The sequence below is a fragment of the Watersipora subatra genome, chromosome 10 (genome assembly GCF_963576615.1).
Source record: "Watersipora subatra chromosome 10, tzWatSuba1.1, whole genome shotgun sequence".
NCBI classification, from domain to species: Eukaryota; Metazoa; Bryozoa; class Gymnolaemata; order Cheilostomatida; family Watersiporidae; genus Watersipora; species Watersipora subatra.
The window spans coordinates 1,188,583-1,210,760 of record NC_088717.1 but is presented as its reverse complement, the minus strand read 5'-3'; the positions used below and the strand labels follow the sequence as shown (position 1 = coordinate 1,210,760).

The window sequence follows — 22,178 nt, the reverse complement described above, 5'->3', positions numbered from 1 at the left end:
TATTCTAAAACCTGGTGGTTTTGCACGAAAAGGTCCACTTTTTGCAAACTAAAGCGGTTTTATTACCATCACGTGTAACTTTTTCATGGGGAATTAGAGGAAAATCGTGTTATACGCAGTTAATCTGAATCCACGCATGCATCACTGTTGAATTTGCTTGTCATTTTGTTCTATTTTGACTATGTTTAGTTTGTGCACTCGCTCAGGCTGTGTGGACTAAGTTGATTATTTCTGGTTTAGGTATTACTGGAGGTGTTAAGCTATTATTAGCAGTTCTGATATTTACCAGTAAAAGATATTTCTTTATACTACAAGTCCAACAATTGAAATACACAGTTAACAATTTCTGAAACAGTAATAGGCCTACTAATGACAAAAGATTAAAATAGCCACTGAAAATTGCACCCTCACATGAACAGACGTTCATGTTTGTTTTATTGTGAGAGTGTAGGATGCGCATTCTCATTTGATAGTTTCTGGTGCAGTATGTTTATCTTGGAGTTTGAGCTTCTCCTTAGTGTTTGACACACCTCTTCTCCTTTTAGGAGAAAGCGCCCTGTAGGGTTTTATGTCATTTTAACGATTTTACTTTTTTTATTTGAGGTTAGATTTATTGCACACGCTGCAGATTTCACGTGGGAAGGCACAGGGACTTGTATGCTATTAATTTTACTTTCTCTATTGTGTGGCAGAGTTTATTTTGCCATTCCATTTTGTCTTTTGTTGCAGCGCACTCTGTCTACATGGGGTGTGCTGAATTTGAGGTCTGACTGTGAGATTTCTCTAAAATATTTATCTGTGTGTGCAAGTGCCATGCCGCTTTCTGTGTGAAAAAATGCAATGTTTTCATACTTTTAGCATCCCATGTGTTTGCCCAGATAATTAGCCAGTCTAAATTAGCCCGAGAACCTCTCATCATCTAGATACTTCACAGTCTGGTACATTAGTATACCATAGACTTAGATCAGACTTAGCCTGGTGCTGAGCCTTGGGAAGCCCCCGATGTTAGTGGCGGAGAGCTAGACTGCAGCCAGAGCTAGAGTTACCAGCTAGTATTACTGTTTCAGATTTGTTTTCTGAAAGATTATGAATGTAGCCAAGTTAGCAGCCGTCGTCGTTCGAGATCTTTGATAGTTTATTCATGAAAAGTGCCTTCATCTTTAAATTATATGGCCGTGATACTCGGGTTCTCAATTCATAACAAAGCAGCCATTGTCAGCGCATATCCATGGATGGGCTTGCTGAATACCCTACACAGTGGCAAAGGTTCTCTAGCTTCATTTTATACATTGATTCACTGTGTGGAGCAGAGGCTAGTCAGGCTGGAGGTTTTCTCATTTTTATATGTTTTTTATTTTTTATAAAGCAAAAGTCAGACATCAATCATAGAGCGTTTAAAATGGTTTCCTTTATACATTGATGAGGAAATATCAAATAATCAGCATTATGTCATTAAGACTAGCGAGTGGAACTATTACATTCTAGGAATCTATAACAACTAGGTAATTAGTTTTGCACATAAAATATTAGCTAGTATGTTATGTTGTTATATTATCAATGAAATCCTAAATTAATAAAAAAAAATTTTTAATTATTATAAAATTTAATATTTGATAAAAAAAAGCCCACTAATTTCTCCATTAGAACCCAGTAAAAATCCATATTGTTATTTTAATCACCAACCCCTTTGCCCAAAAAAGCAAGGATCCCAGCAACATGTTTATTCATGAGGGTTTTGGCTTCTGTCACATTTTGCTAAAGTTTTCGCTGCTGCCTTATATCATGGAATTGCATCATGTCAATCAAATGTGAGATTTTTCTACATCCAAACATTTATTTTCAAACGGTGAGAGTGACATGAAGTTTTTAAAAAGATTACTCCTACAAACGATTTCATCCGTAGCAACATTGCCCATTAGTCATTGGTAATTCCATTAGACTATATAATGAGCTGTAACGTTGGCAGTTCTACCAAATGCAGTCATTAGTATAAACTATAAACACAATCATTCAGCTAAAAGCAGAATAATGTATAAAATTTAATTTTGTTGATTGAATCAGAAATAGCTTTGATCAGCTAGCTTTAAGTGTCTGATTTGCAGATTATGAGTTTATGAGATAGCACACCCTCGGCTCATTTTAAAAACAGACAACCAGTTGATCTTCTTTTACTAGTTCTTGTACTAGTCCTTTGAAGTCATGATATTTGTTTTTACTTCTGCTTTTGGCTCTCTAAGTTTTCTTGTTTTTGTTTGACATCTGCTTGACCCTTGACAGACATCAGATAGTGCTATTAATTTTGTAAAAACCTGTTGACTCATTTAATTGATACAGTTTTATTATTGTTGCAGTTTTGCCCAAAATTGTTTTCTCTTGTAGGTTTTGCGAAGCCAGGGAACTAATTTAGAGCAATATGAGAAGCAGAAGCAATTCTGGCGTGCGTCTAGATTTGTTGCATCGTCTCACTTATCAGACAATCTTGAAATATCAGGTAGTAGCAATGGCTTACCCGTCTTCTCTTTACATGCTGTTCGCCTGTTTGCTAATGATCATTGTCTCAATAAAGAATTCTTCTGTTTAGATTTTACTGGGTATCTTCTGGTACGTCTCATCTTGTCTCATCAATTTTTTATTGAAGAAGAGAAATACTTGTCGTTTCAAAGTTCTAAATTTTTTCATTTTTTTCAGAATCCCATAACTGGATTGATTGCTTCCTCAGATGAGAACAATGATGCATGGGTGAGGGACAATGTCTATTCTATCTGCTCAGTATGGGCGCTCAGTCTGGCGTACCGCAAGACAGCTGATGTCGATGAAGATAGAGTCAATGCTTATGAACTGGAAAAGGTTCTTATGTTATGTTTATTGTCAAGCAACCAGGCAGTAGTAAAGTCACACTTTTACTTTCAGAGTTGATTCCTTTTCAGATTTTTTTCGGTCTTTTAGAACCATTATATCCTGGAGTGAATGCTTCCCAAGAATACTCTGTAACTTGTTTTATTTGATCTACAGTACAAAAACTTTTCAACAGTCACTGCAGGATGTTACGCATAGGGCCGAAACAAATGTTCAAATCGTCGTTGCCTAATGGCAGGGTTATGTTTATAAATACACCGACGTTGAGCAACTTCGCCGTTAAATGAACCTCCTCCCTTTGTGTCGAATATCTATTTAATGCTAAAAATTTCAAGTCAGCGGTTAAACATTGATTTTAAGTTGCAGAAGACCTTAACAAGATCAACATCACAAACTGCTGCATAATGGCATTCAATAGCTTTGTTCACTTTTAGTTAATATATTCAAAGCTAACATTTGACTGGTTCAGCACTGTTATGTCGTGATTTGGTTGATCTAGCTCGGTCATCCCATGTATTTGCTTTGTCAAGCGCTGTTATCTCACCATATGATTGGTCATGCACTGTCATTTCATGCATTTGATTGGTCAAATACTACTATCTCATCATGTAATTGGTCATGCGCTGTTGTTTTACCCTATGATTGGTCATGCACTGTTATCTCACCATATGATTGGTCATGCACTGTCATTCCATGCATTTGATTGGTCAAGTACTACTATCTCATCATACGGTTGTGCAAGCACTGTTATCTCACCATATGATTGGTCATGCACGGTCATTTCACCATATAATTGGTCATGCCTTGTTATCTCACACTCAAATGTTATTCTCATATTTTAAGGGGTTTAAACAGCTTAGGAATTATTTTGAAGTGTCTATTTAACTTGAGTGTCATCATGTCAGTAGTTTTAAGATTTTAAGACTTATTGCCATCTGAATGGGTTGCAGATTTTCTGAACACTGATGTCATCAAGTAAAAATGCGATATAAATCCATAAAAGTGGTCACTCAGCAAACTGTTGAGAAGGCCAATGCGAGAATAAGAATTTTCAAAGGACACTTAGCATTCATTTCCTGCTCTGAATGTAGTCTCACTCTGTCCAATTTCATGTTAAGATTATTCTGTACATTTATAACTTGGAACAAGAAAATTAAGTTTTAGTTTACTAATTTATCACCAGATGGAATGTGATATTCTAGTCAGTGGTGAAGCTGATGCGAGGCCTGCTGGTCTGTATGATGAGGCAAGTCGACAAAGTTGAGCAGTTCAAGTCGACCCCATCACCCAAGTGCTCCTTGCATGCCAAGTATTCAAGTCTTGACCATCGTACTGTTGTGTCTGATAGCGGCTGGGGACACCTTCAGATAGACGCTACTAGCATTTACCTTCTCATGCTAGCTCAAATAACAGCGAGTGGTGAGTTTAGGTAACAGCGCGCTCACTTGCAGTCGTGTTGTTGCTAGAAGGAAGATTCATGCTGCGTATGTCTAATACATCTATATAAATTTCAGTGTTTGTTTGTTGGTCTGTCATCCGTATATCCAGTTACAGCAATCAAAGCATGCTAACGAAAAACCGCATCACACTGGAGTTAAACTCGGAACTCTGGTTTTGTAGACAGGCACGCTGACCATCACACCACACCACCACTCTGCCGTACTGCGGACTGATTGTGTATATACTTATTTCCCCTGCCAATCTTTCATGTTGATGGGTTAAAAAACACACACTTCACGCTTCAGCTAGCGTGTTTGAACTACTAAAGGGAAAATACGTGCCCAGACTTCCCCAAAATGCTATAAACATGTATTGCATAAACTTAAGTAAACTTATAACACACACGGAAATAGAAAAACACATTCATTTAAAAGTTAGATGATAAATTTTGATGACACATAAATGTTTTGTGCACAAATTCTTTTATTACCCATGCAACACCACGTATTCAGTAGTATCTATACATAAATCTAAATGCTTGTTTGTTGGTCTGTCGTCCGTATGTCCAGTTATAGCGATAAAGTCATAGGAACGGGAAAAACCGCTTCACATTGTAATTGAACTCGGAGACTTTGGTTTTGCAGACAGATGCACTAACCATTGCACCATGCCACTACCATATCATACTATGAAATAGTTGTTTATTCTATCTTGCTTGAAGATCATGATGGTGTGAGAGATCATGATGCGTAACGATTATGTGTACAATTATTCTAAGCTGTGGCAAGCTGGCTGTGTGACCTAGTGGTAGTGAGCTTGGCTTCACATCCGCATACACCAATATTCTCAGTTTGATTCCTAGGTTGATTTCGGTGAGGTGCAATTTTTTAATGTCCAGACAGAAGCACGGACACGGCTCTTATTATAGTAAAGATTTAGACTAACTTAAGTTACACAAATTCATTGGTTAAAGTAACTTAGCCAATGGCAACTAGATTACCTGCCACTGTTTATAAGATGTTTTAAATCTTGAATGAATGTGTAGCATAAGAAGTAAGAAATGTTTTTCGACAATCTGTTTTAGCTCTACCTCGAGCTTTTTAATATTTGAATTATGTATTGGCCTGTCACACACAGAATTAAACAAACGCCTTCATTTCAAAGTTAGAATGGTAAACATTACATATGTTGATTAAAAACAAATTGTCTGTGCAAAAACTTTATTATTACCCATGCAATGTAGGGCATTCACCTGATTACAGTGAAAGCTCAGAAATGTAAATATATTTTTACACGCTGACTGACAACATAGTTTGATATATTTATCTAAATAGTGTGATTAGTTGTTTATTGTTATACGTATCAACAACAACTGAGCTACAATTTGCGCAACGGATAAAAAATAGCAATGAACGATAAGAATAGCAAGAAAGGTTACAAATCAAAAACAAAGTGCTCAACATCACTGTGTGATATCAACAATTTCAAATTGCGCAAAAAAAACAAATATGACTATATTATAACATACATATATAACAATAATTTCTTTTAATCTAGAATTTTCATTCTGGATGTCTGTTGCTAGTTAATACCACAGCAGTGGCTCTATTAAATCAACAATGTGTAACATCACTCGCATACATGCAAGATGTATATACGGCTGCAGGGTTTAGTAAGCAGTATTCTTTATTTTTCTGAGTTTCTGGTTGCCTCACTAAGTCAGACACGCTAACCATGTCATGATTATTTATGTCGCTAGGGTTTACTTGTAGGCGTGGGAATCATCTATACAATGGATGAGGTTGCTTTCATACAAAATCTCGTCTTTTACATAGAATCCGCATATCGTATTCCCGTAAGTTTCTCTAGCTTTGTATATTGTCAGCTTGTACATTAAGTAACACATTGTCTGATAACCGGTTTCCTTACCTAATGTGGCCACTGTAAACTTACATAAAATACACAAATTAATCCTTGTAATTCTAGTTTACAGTTTATTTAGGAATGGCTTTTTTAATTTAAATGCGTGCAGCCAAAATGTGTTTTTATATGAGCAATTGTTTTCTAGAAAGCATAACTCCCTAATAAATGATGGGTGCTCAATTATACTGTAGCTGTGAGGTTTTCAGTAGTAACTAGCTGGAAAACAGCAAATTCATGACAGCTTCAAATAGACTGTCTTTCTCTATTCCCATATCGTTATAGTTGAAATTGAGTTGCAAATATTGACTTTTATGTTATTCTAGGACTATGGTATTTGGGAGAGGGGGGACAAAACCAACCATGGGCTGCCAGAGCTGAATGCTAGCTCCATTGGAATGGCAAAGGTTAGTTACAGCTCCAGTGTTTTAATTTCTGATCTTGAGAGACATACTAGTCATAGACATTGACATCTTAATGTCGGCTAGAAGCTTGCTAAGAAAGACCTTAACCAAAGTTGTTTGAATTGTGTTTCGGAGTTACGACTAAGTCTGATTTATTACATCATAAGTATGCTTTGCTTTTCTTGCAGGTCTTTGTTCCTTAAAAACATATGCTTCTAAGTTTATGTATATCATGCACTCAACCGTTGAGCAGCATAAAATATACCTTAGTTTGTCTTTCTGAGCAAATGTTTTCCTGTATTTGTTCCGTTCAATTCATCTACAAATGTATCCTTTTCTATTTGTGTTCCTTCAGTTTTTACTGCTGAAATTTAGAATGAGCATTTCACATATCAAGGTCATATCAAGGTCAAAATCCATCGAGACAGCCTGGTGTGATTTCAAGCAACAAGGACATAGTTGATACAACTCTGTGTGATTAGCATAAATTCTAGACATTTGAACATTTGCGCTTGTGATGATCTGTTTGTAACCATGGCTACAGAGTTTAATGCATATCAATAGCATGTAAATGTAAACTAGCATGCAGTAACAAGTGCTGGCTTAATGAAATAAACATTCTCTAACTCTTTCGTTACCAAATTAATTTTTTTACCAGAACATTATTAAATATTCGGTAAAACCTAATATTTGGCAATAGCGCATATAAGTTGCCATAATTTTTGAACAGCAAGGTCAATTAAAAAGATTTTAGTACCAAAATAATTATCATAAAATTTTACATCAGCTGATGGAATGAAAAAACTTGCAAGTGTGTTACAAAATGAGCTCGAAGACATTTTAAGCCCCTTCCGTTCCTTACATGAGCATGTTATGAGTCAGACGAGCTATTGCTATTACAATAGCTGCTACAATAGCTACAAACTGTCAAACTGAAATAATCACCTAAACTGAGACTATCCCTTAATAGATATTCAGCCGAAATCAATTGATTCGTGATTTGTGGAACCTCCAAAACACGAAACATCTGTCTGGCAGGGCTGGTCATTGCGAAGAAAAATTGATAAAAGAAATTAAAATTTTGCAATGCTCAGCGTTGGCTGTGAACATCTTTATCAATTTGCACTCGAATCAAAATGGATTTTGTCCATTTTTATGCCGCTGCGAGTGTGCAGAAGCCACCTTCTTTTTTGAATATATTCTGTGCTTTTATCACCGACAGGCTGCCATGGAGGCTTTATCTGGACTTGATTTATTCGGTGCTAACAGTGGTCCTCAGTCTACCATACAAGTACAGGCAGATAAGATAGCCCAGTGCGATGCGACACTCCAGTCAATGCTTCCTAGGGAATCATATTCCAAGGTTTTCTTACTAATATTCGTATTGTCTTACAATATTCTCTGCTAGCACTCCTTTTGTTTACCAATATACGGCTTTAGCCAATTATGTTATGCATAACTGTGTCCAAAACCCTTTGAACATTTGAAGTTGTTTATTTTTGTGTTCTCCATGTTTTTATTACTGCTAATTGGTTATCAGCTGAAGGGGAGGCTAATTTGTATCTTTCTATTAAAAGTAGTTTGAATATTGATATGTGAGAGGCACATCCATGACATTCGCATCATTTTCAACTTTCAGATCAGATACATGTAGTTTTTATCAAGGGTAGACCTTGATACCTTCAAGATATCACTTGAAGCTTCAATTCTCTTTGAATGATACCTTGTGTAAACTAGAATTGTTTTTATTAACTTCACTTTCAGGTTAGTTGTGCGAGGTTTACTAGGTGTGAATAGGTTCTTCTCACTTGTCTTTTTCCTTTCACTCGTTTTCTCCCTCAAATTTCACTCATCGCTTTAACTGATTCTTTAGTTTTCCAGTTCTCATGCTTCTTCTTTCAGTTTTTGTTGATGCGTAAGTCAAAGATGTTCTCTTCACAGCAACCCAACTACTCCTCATTTTTGACAGGAAATAGACAGTGCTCTCCTTTCCATTATTGGCTTTCCAGCGTTTGCGGTGGATGACCAGGAGTTAGTCAACTTGACGAGGGAAACGATACTTAGGAAATGTCTGGTGAGAGTGACAGGAAATTCCTTAGTATTTTTCACTGCCTTTGTTAGTTATGTTGACATCAGATGTATAAAACAAAAACACACAAATTAATTTTTTCTATATATTCATGTTATAAGCGCTGACGACCTGCAGCACATTTTCTTTGGCAGACCACATACACCGTGCTGCCTCGTGTTTGCTCGTAAAATGGACGGGCTTTATTGTAGTAGACCACATTGTCACTCCGTGCTGCCTCCACAGCATGGTCAGAGCTCTGTAAAAGACTATGGCGAAAATATGATGTTTATGACTAAGGATGTGCCCTTAGTTTCTAGAGGACTGTTTAATTTGTATTTTGAGGTTTAATGGGGGCTGTCAAGGGAGCACAGGCCATTTTTAAACCATTGCTGCTGCGGATTTTTTTCATAGCAGTAGCTGTAGTCGCTAATTAATACTGCTTTTAATTTTTCTCCGCATATATTTTAACATTTGAATCGTTGAATGGATAGCGGTGTACAGCTGTTGATTCGTACACATGCTCAATATACCACTTTTATAGATGTACAATCATTCATAGATGTGTGCTCGACTCTTCAATTGTCCTATCGATATAAACAAACAAATTTAGTAATGGTATTCTCAGCATTCATTGAACAGATATCTTATATGGCTATGTAGCAGCTTCAAATGCTTGTAATCACGTCAGCCACCATGTTGATGATTACTACTGCACGATAAAACAATATAATTTGATGTGACAATATATTTCAGTGGATGATTTTATATGTGGTCAGTTTTCAAGTTGATATGAATATCGAAGCCAATATTTTAGCGAAGTATCGGCTTATTTTATTTTGCAAAACTGGAGTTGTCTATTCTCTTTGTTGTAAAGAGGGGACAACTCCAGTTTTTCAACTGATACCTTATATGTTAACACCTAATACTATATATTGAAAGAAGACAACTCCAATGTTCGATACTTTTTGATATTCAATATATTTAAAAACCAAATAATCAAATGTACATGCAAAGATATCGTGCAGCACTATTTATGATGCATAGACATGCAAATGGCTGCTTACTTAGTGTATTGTTATTTCAGATTTCTCCTTTCACCCAATCAGTGTGAAAGGTACATCAGTTTTTCTAAACAACCCTAAAGGTGCATGGTTAAAATTGACTAAAATATGCAGAAAAACTCTAAAAGCACCCACAATTTCTCATTACATTAAAAAGTTCCGTAATGTATCTACTTTGTTTGGCCAATAAAATCAGGTTCTAGGCTACCTTGGCTGAAAACAACAAACCTGAACATTACTTATTAAATTTATTCCCTGTCATAACTAATTACTAACTGTTAATAGTAAATCATTATAACTAACTATTAACTGTTAATGGTAAATTTTTATAACTAATTAATAACAGTTAACAGTAAATCATTATAACTATTTACCAACAATTAACAGTAAATCATTATAACTAATTACTAGCAGTTAACAGTAAATCATTATAATTAGTTACTAACAATTAACAGTAAATCATTATAATTAATTACTAACAGTTAACAGTAAATTATTATAGCTAATTATTAACTGTAAGCAGTAAATAATTTGCTATCTAATGTTAACTGTCAAATAATGGCCACTAGCATTTACAACTAACTCTCAGTGATAAAATATGACTCAGTTAACGTTAAGAAATACATACACTGCGCGATAGCAGTCTCATCTTGCACCATCACAAAAACCACCATAAGTTTTTTAATTTGTGAGAGGTATTTGATTAGAGTTTGACCTTCACACACTTATTCCCTATGTGAAGGGAAACTAGAAGTTGTCTTATTTTCAACAAGATTTTTGACCCAAAAGGTTATAGATCGACAGTTATGATCAAGAAGGGCAGTCATAGAGGTGGAGGTCATAGAGGTGTAAACTTATATAATTAAATCTAATGATGTCCATAAGTGAGTGCTGCTGCCTCTGAAAGTTTTCTCTCAGCTGCGTCTTTATGGCCTGTGGATTTCAAATTTCCATCAAGGTGTACCAGCTGTCTCTCTGGCATTGCTCCACAATGGACTACAAACCTGAAGGCTTTAATTGTGCTCAGTTTCCCTCAGTGCTCCTCCTGGATTAAGCAATTTGTTTATGACAAGACAATTTCATCACCACCGTAATCATGTAATATACTGTATACATATTTGACCGCAACTTTTTTATTGCAGGGAGAATACGGCTGCTGTCGGTTTTTGCGGGATGGCTACCGAACATCGATAGAGGACCCCCACAGACTACACTATGAGCCATGGGAGCTGCAGAGGTTCGGAGGAATAGAATGCCAGTGGCCAGTGTTTCTAGCTTATCTCTCAATTAATGAGAGCTTTGACAACAATAAGGACAAAGTAAGAGATTTCATGCTAGTTGCTGACTTACATGTCTTGATATTTGGGTGTAACTGAACTGGCTTACCAGTTTTACCTCCACAATTCTGTTTTTCTCCCACTCGAGGAAAGCTATCCCTGGTTGATGCACTGATGTTTGACACTGGTTCATGCATCTCTTTTCCCCGCAAATCCCTTGCAGCGGCATCGTAATGTCTGACATAAATGCGGAGCTGCTCTTATTGATCTTTAGCAGAAAATCTTTGATATATATTGAACATATTGAACTGTTGTACTTATTTGACTCTTTTGGCACTTTTCATGTTGTCACAGCTTAAATTATCATTTTGTAGCTTGGCAAGTGAGCTTGCGTAACCTTTATTAAAACTTTACAAGAAAAGGTAAAAAAGATTACACTGCTGCCTAATCAATTGTGAGTGTTCTCCCAATCTCGTAGTTTCCATTTTGGGATTTATGGCCTAAACTATTACCTACGGGCAGTAAACCCAGCGATGTCTGGGATTTTTTTCATTTGTAATGAGATAGCCCAGAGGATAACCAGCTTAAGAGGCAGGTTCTCAGGAACCAAATGGAGTTTTTGTTTCTGATAACCAGATGGTTCTCAAGAACCAGAAATTAAATATTACGTTGACCTGGCAGAAGGCATGGTGTGTATGCTTGTGAGGTTTGGATGAAATCAACCAAACATCAGCTGTAACATTTATCTGGACTAACAGACAGACCCACAATGGCAAAGTGAAAATTAATAATATTGATTCAGTCCATCACACTTCAACTTTCAAATTAGTTGTATGATTTGTGTTTGTATGAGAAAATCAACTTAATTGAGCTGCAAATCTGCTCTTAAGATTGTGCATAGGTTTATAATTCTAGTGATTTGTTTGCAGCCCCAGATGCCTCCGTCAGCTACCAGATACTTGCCTTAGGGGCTTTATATCAACCAAGTTGAGTGGAGCATTTTTATAGGCTTTATTAATGTATTCTAGGCATCAGACTACCTCTTAAAACTTAGCAAGGTGTTGACACAGTCCGCAAGTGGCAGCAAGGTCATGCCAGAGATGTATGCAGTACCTTCTGACAAGGTTGGTCTCATTGTATAGAGTGGTTGATTCACAATTCTGGTTCTAAGAAGTTTATTCCGCTAGTATTTGTGCCACCAAAAAGTGTATAGATCAATTATGGAATTTGCTTAACATAATTTTCTAATTTGAATCTGTTCTTCTGACACACAGCTGTAGATTATACGCTGCTCCCACAGTGAAGTGAGTGTTTAGACTTTATATAGAACATGAAAACGATATAGGACAATTAGGAGGCTGTTTTTTACTCTTGGCAATGTTCAATTTAGGTAATGCTGGGAGAAAGCTAATATGTTAATGGTAACTTTACTTGTCTAGCATACATGCTTCAACATAATCAGCTATATGTTTGTATATAACAGGTCAAGGACGAATGGAACGAGCCTGGCAGTCAAACTCGAGTTCCCGTTGGGCAAATTCCTCACCAGTGGGGACAGTCTCTCTATATACTCAGTCGTCTTCTCTCCGAAGGATTTATTTCTCCGAGTGAACTTGACCCGCTGAATAGGAGGCTAGCAGTGCTTCCTAAACCAGATCTAGTCGTGCAAAGTTAGTTTACTAAAATTCTAAGGCTACTACTAATCCTAGATTCACTGATTATACCTTCAGCCTGATCTCTTATTGATAGGATGTTTGGTACAGTTTCACTATATAATGCCTGCTAGAGCTCTGTACAGTATCGTATTTTAATACTTTTCAAGTGGTGATAGTAGCTGAAACAGATCGAATACAGAAGTGTTTGACTCAGATAAACTTGGAGTGTGACACTATAGACGGTCTTCAAGCGGATGGAAAGTTCCTCCTACACAATGCGAAAGTCCTTGAAGAAACACTCGGTCACCTCGGTAACACCTACTTCCTTTACATAGTTTACAGGCTTTTTTGGTCGCTAAAGGGCTCACTGTATGCCTCGTCTCAATTTGGATTTCATTTGATTTGTTAGGAACACATTCTAAATACTTCCTGTTCTAATTTTCATTCTATATGTTCTCTCTGCCTAATCTCATCCTGCTCACCGTTACATCCTTTGTCCAGGTTTACCAATTTATCCTGTAACCTGTTTGTCGGTACATTATACCTTTATACTCATTTCTGTAGCCTGTGTGATGGGTTGGCTTATTCTACTGCAGGGATGCAGCAAGTTTTACTGGCTATTGGAACACAGGCAACAGTTATAAGTGTTATTAGCATAAACTACACACTGTAGCTTTAAGCAATGAATTTATTTCATTTTAAATCAGATAGTCCGCAGGTGGGGGTTTATGTGGCTGGTTTTCAGGAGTTAGATAAAGCTTTGAAACCAAATATTTTAGCGACCTGGTGGAAGTGTGTGTGAAGTCTTAATGAAATTGGCTGAAAGTTGTGTAAACATTTAGCGTGTACGTGTACTAACAGACACACACAATGATGAAGTTAGATTTATTAATAGAGATGGCATTTTGCAAGATAATCAAAGATAAATCTTCGATTCTTTCAGAAAATGTTGGATGGAGCTGCTGTATTCCATTTTGGCCGTCATGGTCTGTAATAGAAGCAATTTGATTCTTTCTCTTGCAGTCAGTCAAGGCAGCTAAAACTGTCTATAGTTGTGGCTTACGTACATTCGCTATTTATTTATTCCTAGAGAGCTGCAGGCAAATGTTTAAGGGATTTCTGGCCGGATCAGAGTCGCTCTTTTGACAGAAAAGGATTGGTATCCTGCAGGCAAAAATAGGTCGAGGTATGCTAGCGTTTCCATCCTGTTGCAGTGGCTGGCCGATGGATAGATTTGTTAATCTTACTCTCTATATGCTACCACGGCGCTTCACTAGAATAATGCAGTGCTTGTTGCGCTATGGCAGCATCTAGAGAATGAGGATAAACAAACCTCTATCCATCGACCAGCCACTGCAACACGGTGAAAATGTGAGCGTGTCTCTACCTATTCTTGACTATTTTTGATTATGTAGAGCTGTTGCGACAGTTAATATGGAGGGGAGCGGTTAACGAGGTGTGTTTCACTGCCTGTAGGTCAGTGCCATAAACTTGGGCTGTCTGGCAGGCACACTGGAGTCGGGCTGCTGTCCACCAGCTCTCTTTATAGATGCAACGGCAGGATCTGTTGTTTCCTTGCACAGGTTGGTCTGAACACATACAGTTATACAGTAGTGACTCCGCCTATGTACTTGTTGCATAGAGGAGCACGAGAACACATACAGTTATACAGTAGTAACTCAGCCTATGCATCTGTTGTATAGAGGAGCACAAGAACACATACAGTTATACAGTAGTAACTCAGCCTATGTACCTGTTGTATAGAAGAGCACGGGAACACATACAGTTATACAGTAGTAACTCAGCCTATGCACCTGTTGTATAGAGGAGCACGGGAACACATACAGTTATACAGTAGTAACTCAGCCTATGCACCTGTTGTATAGAGGAGCACGGGAACGCATACAGTTATACAGTAGTAACTCAGCCTATGTACCTGTTGTATAGAGGAGCACGGGAACACATACAGTTATACAGTAGTAACTCAGCCTATGTACCTGTTGTATAGAGGAGCACGGGAACACATACAGTTATACAGTAGTAACTCAGCCTATGTACCTGTTGTGTAGAGGAACACATACAGTTATACAGTAGTAACTCAGCCTATGTACCTGTTGTATAGAGGAGCACAGGAACACATACAGTTATACAGTAGTAACTCAGCCTATGTACCTGTTGTATAGAGGAGCACGGGAACACATACAGTTATACAGTAGTAACTCAGCCTATGTACCTGTTGTATAGAGGAGCACGGGAACACATACAGTTATACAGTAGTAACTCAGCCTATGCACCTGTTGTATAGAGGAGCACGGGAACACATACAGTTATACAGTAGTAACTCAGCCTATGTACCTGTTGTATATAGGAGCACAGGCCAAGTATAGAAATAGCAAGAAAAGTGCTAAAAAAACTTTCTATGCGATGTTGGAGTTATCAGTTCATGTATCATTGTGTATGTGTATGTGTAGTTACATGACGATTCAAGAACCATTAGTCGGGCCAGCTATTCATTTTAGCTCTATGACAGCAAAACTTTCTACCTTGCTATGGACCAGGATTTTGTTTTGTACAACATTCGCACTGACCTTCAGTATCTCAAGGCCAATTGGCAGATGTTGGGACGTCCAACAGTAATTCTACCGATATATAATTGGATGGCAGGTACTCAGGCTATTGCTCTAGAAGCCTTTTTCAAGTCAAGTTTTGCTATTTCTCCTTAAGTTACCGACTAAATTTATCAGCAAAGTACTTAGGATTTTAGTGAAAAAGAAATGTAATGGTAATGCTTAGAACCTATGACTGGCAATCTGAGTTAGGAAATTCCAATTGCTGGTCCATCGGTGATTTTAAACCAATTCTTTCCACTCTCAATTAAATTCTATTAAAACAATAAAATTTGAAGCTAGTTAAACCGTGAGACTAATTTGAGTGAATCTACAAAATGATAATAAACTAAAATCTCTGGCTGTTAAGCGTTTTATATTATAAAGCCTTAACATTAATCAGGGAAAGCATATCAACTTGTGTCTATGTTTTCTGAGTTATCATTACTTATCAAAGATCACACAACTCCCATCCCAGCAATTAAATTCTTTATAATGGGAGTTATTTTTTGTAGATTTCTCAGGTGATGTTCCATATGAGTTCCAAAGCGCATTCACCAAAATCCAATCGGGGCTGTATGGGGGAGTGAGGGTGCAACTGGGTCATCTTGGCAGCTTTGTCAGCACCTCTTGCATTACACCATTAGACTGGCTAGGAGACTCATCTACCGGTAAATTCACCCTTCACATTGTTTTTCAATGCCTGAGGAACTATGATGCATCGCAGGAAGTTCCAGCGTATAATATATGAAACATTTCTCGATAAAACTACATGATGATACTACACGGTACAAGATTATGCAATATGATATATCACCATAGCACTTGACATAGTTTTATGGTGTAGTATTTAGCAGTTTTTTATTGGAATAATATTACCGTGTTATTAGTGGCTATTGTATATCACTATTCCCTGTTCTGTTTCTAATACAGTTTGTTTTGTTGTGAGTGGCTGATGCAAAAAGGGCTCATCTTAGAAGGCTTTTAATTCCTTAAAATCTGATAGCAAGTTTCTGATCATCTCTAAATGATCAGCCAAGACGAGCTTCAGCAGTCCAGGTTACACACACCACAACTTACTGAATGATAAGACAATTCTCAATAGCTCTATCAAGATATTGGTTATTATTGAAAACAAGCATAATAGACTTCAGCTTCAATTGTTTAAAGGTTGACATGCAACAAAATTCACATTACCGTTATTTGATATGAGAAGATTCACCATGTCTCACTCTGTTGTGTTGTAGGTGCAAATTATGTGGAAAGGTGATTACAAGCTCTTAAAAGCTCAAAAACGAACTGAAAATCGCAGCTACACGAGACCGCCGTAGTTTGGATTCCCTTTCCAAAACGGCTCAAATGTGATGTAGTTGTGAGAGATGGTTTCTGTTTACACTCTCTTGCAACCTTATTCGTCGAAATATATTCACAAATATACTTCACGCATTCAATAAAACTATGTCTATTGTTCTTACGCGTCTGTTTTATCGTCATTGTAATGCTGTCACTTTTAGCACTGATATCTTATACCTTACCATAAAAAATCGTTAAACTTTTTAACCTTACCTCGAAGGAGTACATATCATTGTCTGATAATCATGACGAGCATGTTGGTCACCTGTGATAATCGAAAAGTGCTGCAAAAATTATTTGCGAGGTATTGGGTCACATGATCAGATTACGACTTGACGATTGAACAGTGCCAAAACAAAAACTGTAAAGTAGCGAGCATCTATATTTGATACGAGGTCTTTGGTGAAACCCGAAGTATTTGTCATAAACTAGTACTACGATAAGTTTTATATTGAGCTTTGTATTGGCCTTTCAATTCACGTGAGAACATACGTGACAAGACGATAACCAAATTTCGTGGCTACGTCATCGAAATAAAGAGATTCCAATTTACGGCGGCTTTTCGTTTTTGAGCTTTTAAGAGCTTGTAATCACATTTCCACATATTTGGCACTTACAACACAACAGAATAAGACATAGTGAATCTTTTGATACCAAATAACTGTAATGTGAATTTTGTTGCAAGTCAACCTTTAAGTAATATTTTACTTGGTAACCGGGTGAGCCTCCCCTCCTCTCATCAGCTATGTAAAAGTGAGAGAGGCTCTCTTTCTACTGAGTATTGCAATTTAGTGATATTTAGTAGTAGGAATAGTATTAGTAGTAGTAATAGTAGTGGTAGTAGTAGTAATAGTGATAATAGTAGTAGTAATAGTAGTAATAATAGTTGTAGTAGTAATAATAGTAGTAATAGTAGTAGTAGTAAGAATAGTAGTAGTAATAGTAGTAGTAATAATAGTAGTAGTAGTAGTAATAGTAGTAGTAATAGTAGTAGTAATATTAGTAGTAATAGTAGTTATAGTAGTAGTAGTAATAGTAGTAGTTATAGTAGTAGTAATAGTAGTAGTAATAGTAGTAGTAATAGTGGTAGTAATAGTAGTAGTAATAGTAGTAGTAGTTATAGTAATAGTATTAGTAATAGTAGCAGTGGTAGACCCGCTGCTATAATTATAATGGTATGATTATTAATGCACGTATTTCGCAGTGTAAAAAGTATTTCAAGAGGCCATTACTCTGAAGGATATCAAATTCTTTGCATCGCATTTGTTTATATGAAATGCCTAGACTTAGCCAAGGCCATAATCCTATGAATAATATTCTAGCTTTTGAACTTGTTTCTAAAACATGCAGTTGCTTGTGAGAAGAATTTTGAGACTACAGTTTGTGAATCTCCTTTACCAACTTTATAATTATTTGAGTCTTTGAGTGTGTTATTTTCACACCACGTTAGAGTTGTCTTCTTAGTTATCCAGTAGAGATATCATTCTTTGATCTGCATTGTTGACTAGATTTCCTATGAACTTTCAGATAAACGTGTCGAGAATCTTCTCACAAAGTCAACTTCGCCATCCTTCAGGTCAAGGTTGCCAAGTGGGAGTGGTCGAAAAGAGCGGCCAGTACTGGGAGATACAGCGTGTACAGCACATGTTAAAGGCATAATCAAAAGAGGCCTTTCTGTGCCTTCCATACAGGTGGAGCAAACACCAGGTATCTGCAGCAGAGTTTCAAGCTTTGGGTGCAGGCGTCAAGCACTTTGACAGTGTCTTAGACTTATGATTATAGTTCTAACTACTCGTGATAAGCTTGTACTTATGATATTGCTATGATGATGATGAAGTCGAGCTCACCAGGCATTGCATTCAAGAATACCAGCCCTCACTGATTAGAGTATAAATCATATAGTATTTAAAGAGGAAGGTTGCAGCAGTTACCAGCCTGTCAATCAATTGCCTGGTGTCTGGTTATTAATCTATCCATGCGTTCAAAAGGCGTAATCCATGTCTCATCTATAATGTTGGAAAAGGCAATGAACAGCTAGGAGTTGGAGGAAGTCTGCCAGTCTATATAAATGCATATAGCACAGACAATTTAAACTGTGATCATAAACCTTTACTCACATAACTCTTTCACGGCAAATTTTTTTATCGCTTTTACGGAATTAATTTCTGCTGAAAATTTTCTGCTGTAGTATTTCAGACAAGCGTTTACAGCAAAATACTAAGTTGATTTAGTGTTTTGCTGTTAAATCTGGAGTTTCTGTCATAGAACTTAAATTTTAGGTTTTTTAGATTTGCAAAAGATTCTGCACAACAATAAAGGCATGTTTATTATTTTTGTTTAGTGTACTGAATTGGGCTGTGAAGGAAACACCGCTATTGTTTTCAAAGTTTGACCCAAATGCAGACCTTATTTTCTAATATAAAAATATAGTTATCTCAAATATTTCAGGCCCAATATTGAAAAAATTTCTATAGTTGATATAGGTTTACATTGTTTTCATCTGTCCCAAACTGAAAATAGAAAAATTCACAAATACGATATTGTGCTGTGAATTCTGGGTAAAACGAAGACTACCTAATTCTTTTTGGCAAAATGATTGCCCAATATCCTAAATTTATTGTGGCAAATGAATGATTGGCGATGAATGTTTTTGTGTAGGTACTAAGGTGAGCCGTTTATGAAGGCTTTCTGCAGCAAAATAGGATATACACGAACTGTTATAAAGGCTTTCTGCAGCAAAAGAGTTAGTTGTGCTTATTGCTATGTATACAAAAATATCTACTTGATTAGCTGAAACACGATGCAGTTGAAAGAATATTTTCAGCGCTTAGGTTTATAGTTTTTGTAGCACCGTGTCTAAGTTAAAAATTACTAGCCAATAAAACTATTTCTGCTGCTAATGTAATAGCGGGTGCTCTGTTATCTGCCCCAAACTCTACAAGTATTAATTGCAAAAGTCTTGAGTCTATTTACTTCCTCTGTTTCTAATAAGCTTGTTCAGTATTACAGAAATATATATAATGATGATAACAGTATTATGGTGCGTTTACACTGGCCGATTTTGTCGTGCACAGACAAATTTGATGAGTCGGTGTCGGTAGGTGTGAACAGAAAGATCGGTGTCGGCACCGATCTGAAAGTCGTAGTCGGTGAAACCCAGCAGTGCCCGGTTGCACCGACAAATCGGACGCTCATCAGCCAATCAGAAGCTAGGAGCCTCTGATTAAATGAGCCTGCGCTTTAATGACAGTGCTAAGTTTATGAAACGAAAGGGCTAGGTTTAATGAGAGGCTAAGAGACTGTCATTAAACTTTCCCTCGTGCTCTTTCTGATAGTGAACTTTTATTTAAATTAATTAAAAGTGAATAGCCAGTTGTACGACTACTACTATTGATATGACAACATAAACGACGGCAATTGATAGCATAACGAGTAACAAGACTATAATAAAAAGGACAACACATATAATAAAATATTTACAGACATATAAAATATATACAAACATATAATTACATATAATACAGACTGTCAGAGCTGCCGCAGCCGATCCTGCCATCAACAAAATCTCATCGTCATCGGAAGACTCCATTCAGCATTCAGTAGTTGCTTATGGCGGTAGTAGTAGAAGCAGTAGTAGTAGTGTAGTACTAGTATATAATTTTTCACATCAAGCGCGTTTATTTTTATGTGTACTCGTCTCCGCGTGGTCGGGTGAAGGTCAGAAGGGCGAAGCGCTGTGATTGGCTGTTGGTACCGACAAAAATAGTTCGATCGTTGCAATGTAAAGGGGGAGTTGGTGTCGGCCACCCATACGTGAAATGTCTGAGGTACCTGTCTGAGTCGGGGTATTGGCACCTAATCGGAGTCGGTGTTGGCCAGTATAAACACACCATTAGTTTTTAAATGTTCTTTCACAAAGACTTGTACACCGGCAGCTATAAACTGGGTAGATGTCAGCACTCTAACATACCATTGCCTAGAAGGAAGCCCGAGAGAGCAAATCTAAATATTACCTCATTAAGCGGAATATGTTTTTGTTTTGTATCTATAGGCAAATGATAAAAATTCGGAGTTGTCTCATTTTCACTCTTGATCATGAAGTTTCCATCAAAAACTTAAGAATCGTGCTTTTTAGTTCTACTGAAAGCCAATGTCAAAACTCATCTTCCTACAAGTCTACCAGGAAGTGGTAGAGGTTTCGACTTTTCACGGCAAGACTCAACAGACCTCGTTTCTATCTTGTTGGAGTCGGATGACTTGTCTGAGCAGGCCGATATTATCCACTACTTTTACATCACCAAGTGAGAGGCGATGTCATGTATTTGGTAGATAACGTGTTCAGTTTAGGTGCATTTAAAATTTGGCGCCAAGTTATTGGATAAGTATTTCAAGTATTTGGCAAAGTTTCAGTTGGAATTTATGCATTGATTTGCTGGAATGTACTTGACCTAGCCTTGTTTTCTAGAGGCCCTAACTATAATTTGAGGCTTGAAGATGAAGCGGTGTTCACAGTTCAAGATTTGCTGGAGCACCTTTACCATGAGGCCGGCCGCCTTAAAATCTGGTGGCTCATCAGGTACACTGCGGCTATGCTGAGGAAAAGGGTGCATTCACTTGCAGCTGTGAGTTAACATTTTGACCTTATTTCTTAGTTTCATTTCTCCTCTTTATTCTTTGGTACTCAGGCTAAACTATATATATCGGCTTAGGCACACCTTTTATAGCTGGTATTTATTTTCAAGCTGCCTTTTATAGCTGGTATAACACTATGGTGCCACTGGTTGAACTAACTGGAGCCCTCTAGTCATGTTGAACTCACGGCTCTTAGCGCTGCCTTTTGGCTACAATTTCGTAGACTTGGGCAGGTAGCCAAAAGGTCAACTTTAGCTCATTGCATAGGAAGACATGGTTACATCCGGGTCTCAAGTTTATGACAGGTTACTTCTCTCTTCAGGACATGGTGAAGCAGAGTGCATGATACGTCAGCAGCTAATGTTATTGTAGAAAATCCTTTTTCTACGACCGCTGAGCATTTTGGGTTGTCTTCTTAGTCTGGGTAGTCATTTAGTTGGTTATGTTGCTGACTGTTTATCAGACTCCTGCTACTTGCAGCTTATTATTACTGACTGCCTTTTTCTCACCAAAGTGTTTGAAGAAGTTTCTTCAAGATAGCCTGATATTCGTCCTGAAAACACATTTTATCACGAATATAATTATGGGTGGGCTATAATTTCACCTAATTTCATGGATACCCTTTTTCAAAGAATTTAAGTTTATTGTGTACCACTGTTTATTAATATGGATTATATTATATCGCTATTAGAATAGTACGAAGGTCAGCATTGCTCAATGTTTGTTGAATGTTTGGTTCATCTTTTATCTAATATCAAAATATTACAAAATCATGCAAATCTGCTTATGTTTAGCTGCACTAAAAATAGGAAAACAGCCGACCCCTTTAGTTCTTTACTATGTATCAAGTATTGTGTGCCAAGCAGTTAAGTCTGTCAGTTTTGTTCTGTTCTATTTGGAGTT

General features: G+C 37.1%; 1 protein-coding gene across 1 annotated transcript in view; it reads left to right on the top strand.

Annotated features, from left to right (window-relative positions):
* The first annotated feature begins 2,373 nt into the window (after positions 1–2,373).
* Positions 2,374–22,178, top strand: part of LOC137406646 (probable phosphorylase b kinase regulatory subunit alpha) — a 32,274-nt gene continuing 12,469 nt past the window's right edge. The window contains exons 1-17 of the mRNA XM_068093250.1: positions 2,374–2,491; positions 2,689–2,847; positions 4,059–4,275; positions 6,069–6,151; positions 6,543–6,623; positions 7,843–7,983; positions 8,590–8,694; positions 10,895–11,071; positions 12,058–12,153; positions 12,513–12,699; positions 12,852–12,995; positions 14,161–14,267; positions 15,204–15,348; positions 15,806–15,961; positions 18,171–18,350; positions 20,779–20,944; positions 21,109–21,265. Coding sequence (XP_067949351.1) covers positions 2,414–2,491; positions 2,689–2,847; positions 4,059–4,275; positions 6,069–6,151; positions 6,543–6,623; positions 7,843–7,983; positions 8,590–8,694; positions 10,895–11,071; positions 12,058–12,153; positions 12,513–12,699; positions 12,852–12,995; positions 14,161–14,267; positions 15,204–15,348; positions 15,806–15,961; positions 18,171–18,350; positions 20,779–20,944; positions 21,109–21,265 — 2,379 coding nt within the window. The 5' untranslated portion in view covers positions 2,374–2,413. The remainder of the gene's footprint in view (positions 2,492–2,688; positions 2,848–4,058; positions 4,276–6,068; positions 6,152–6,542; positions 6,624–7,842; positions 7,984–8,589; positions 8,695–10,894; positions 11,072–12,057; positions 12,154–12,512; positions 12,700–12,851; positions 12,996–14,160; positions 14,268–15,203; positions 15,349–15,805; positions 15,962–18,170; positions 18,351–20,778; positions 20,945–21,108; positions 21,266–22,178) is intronic.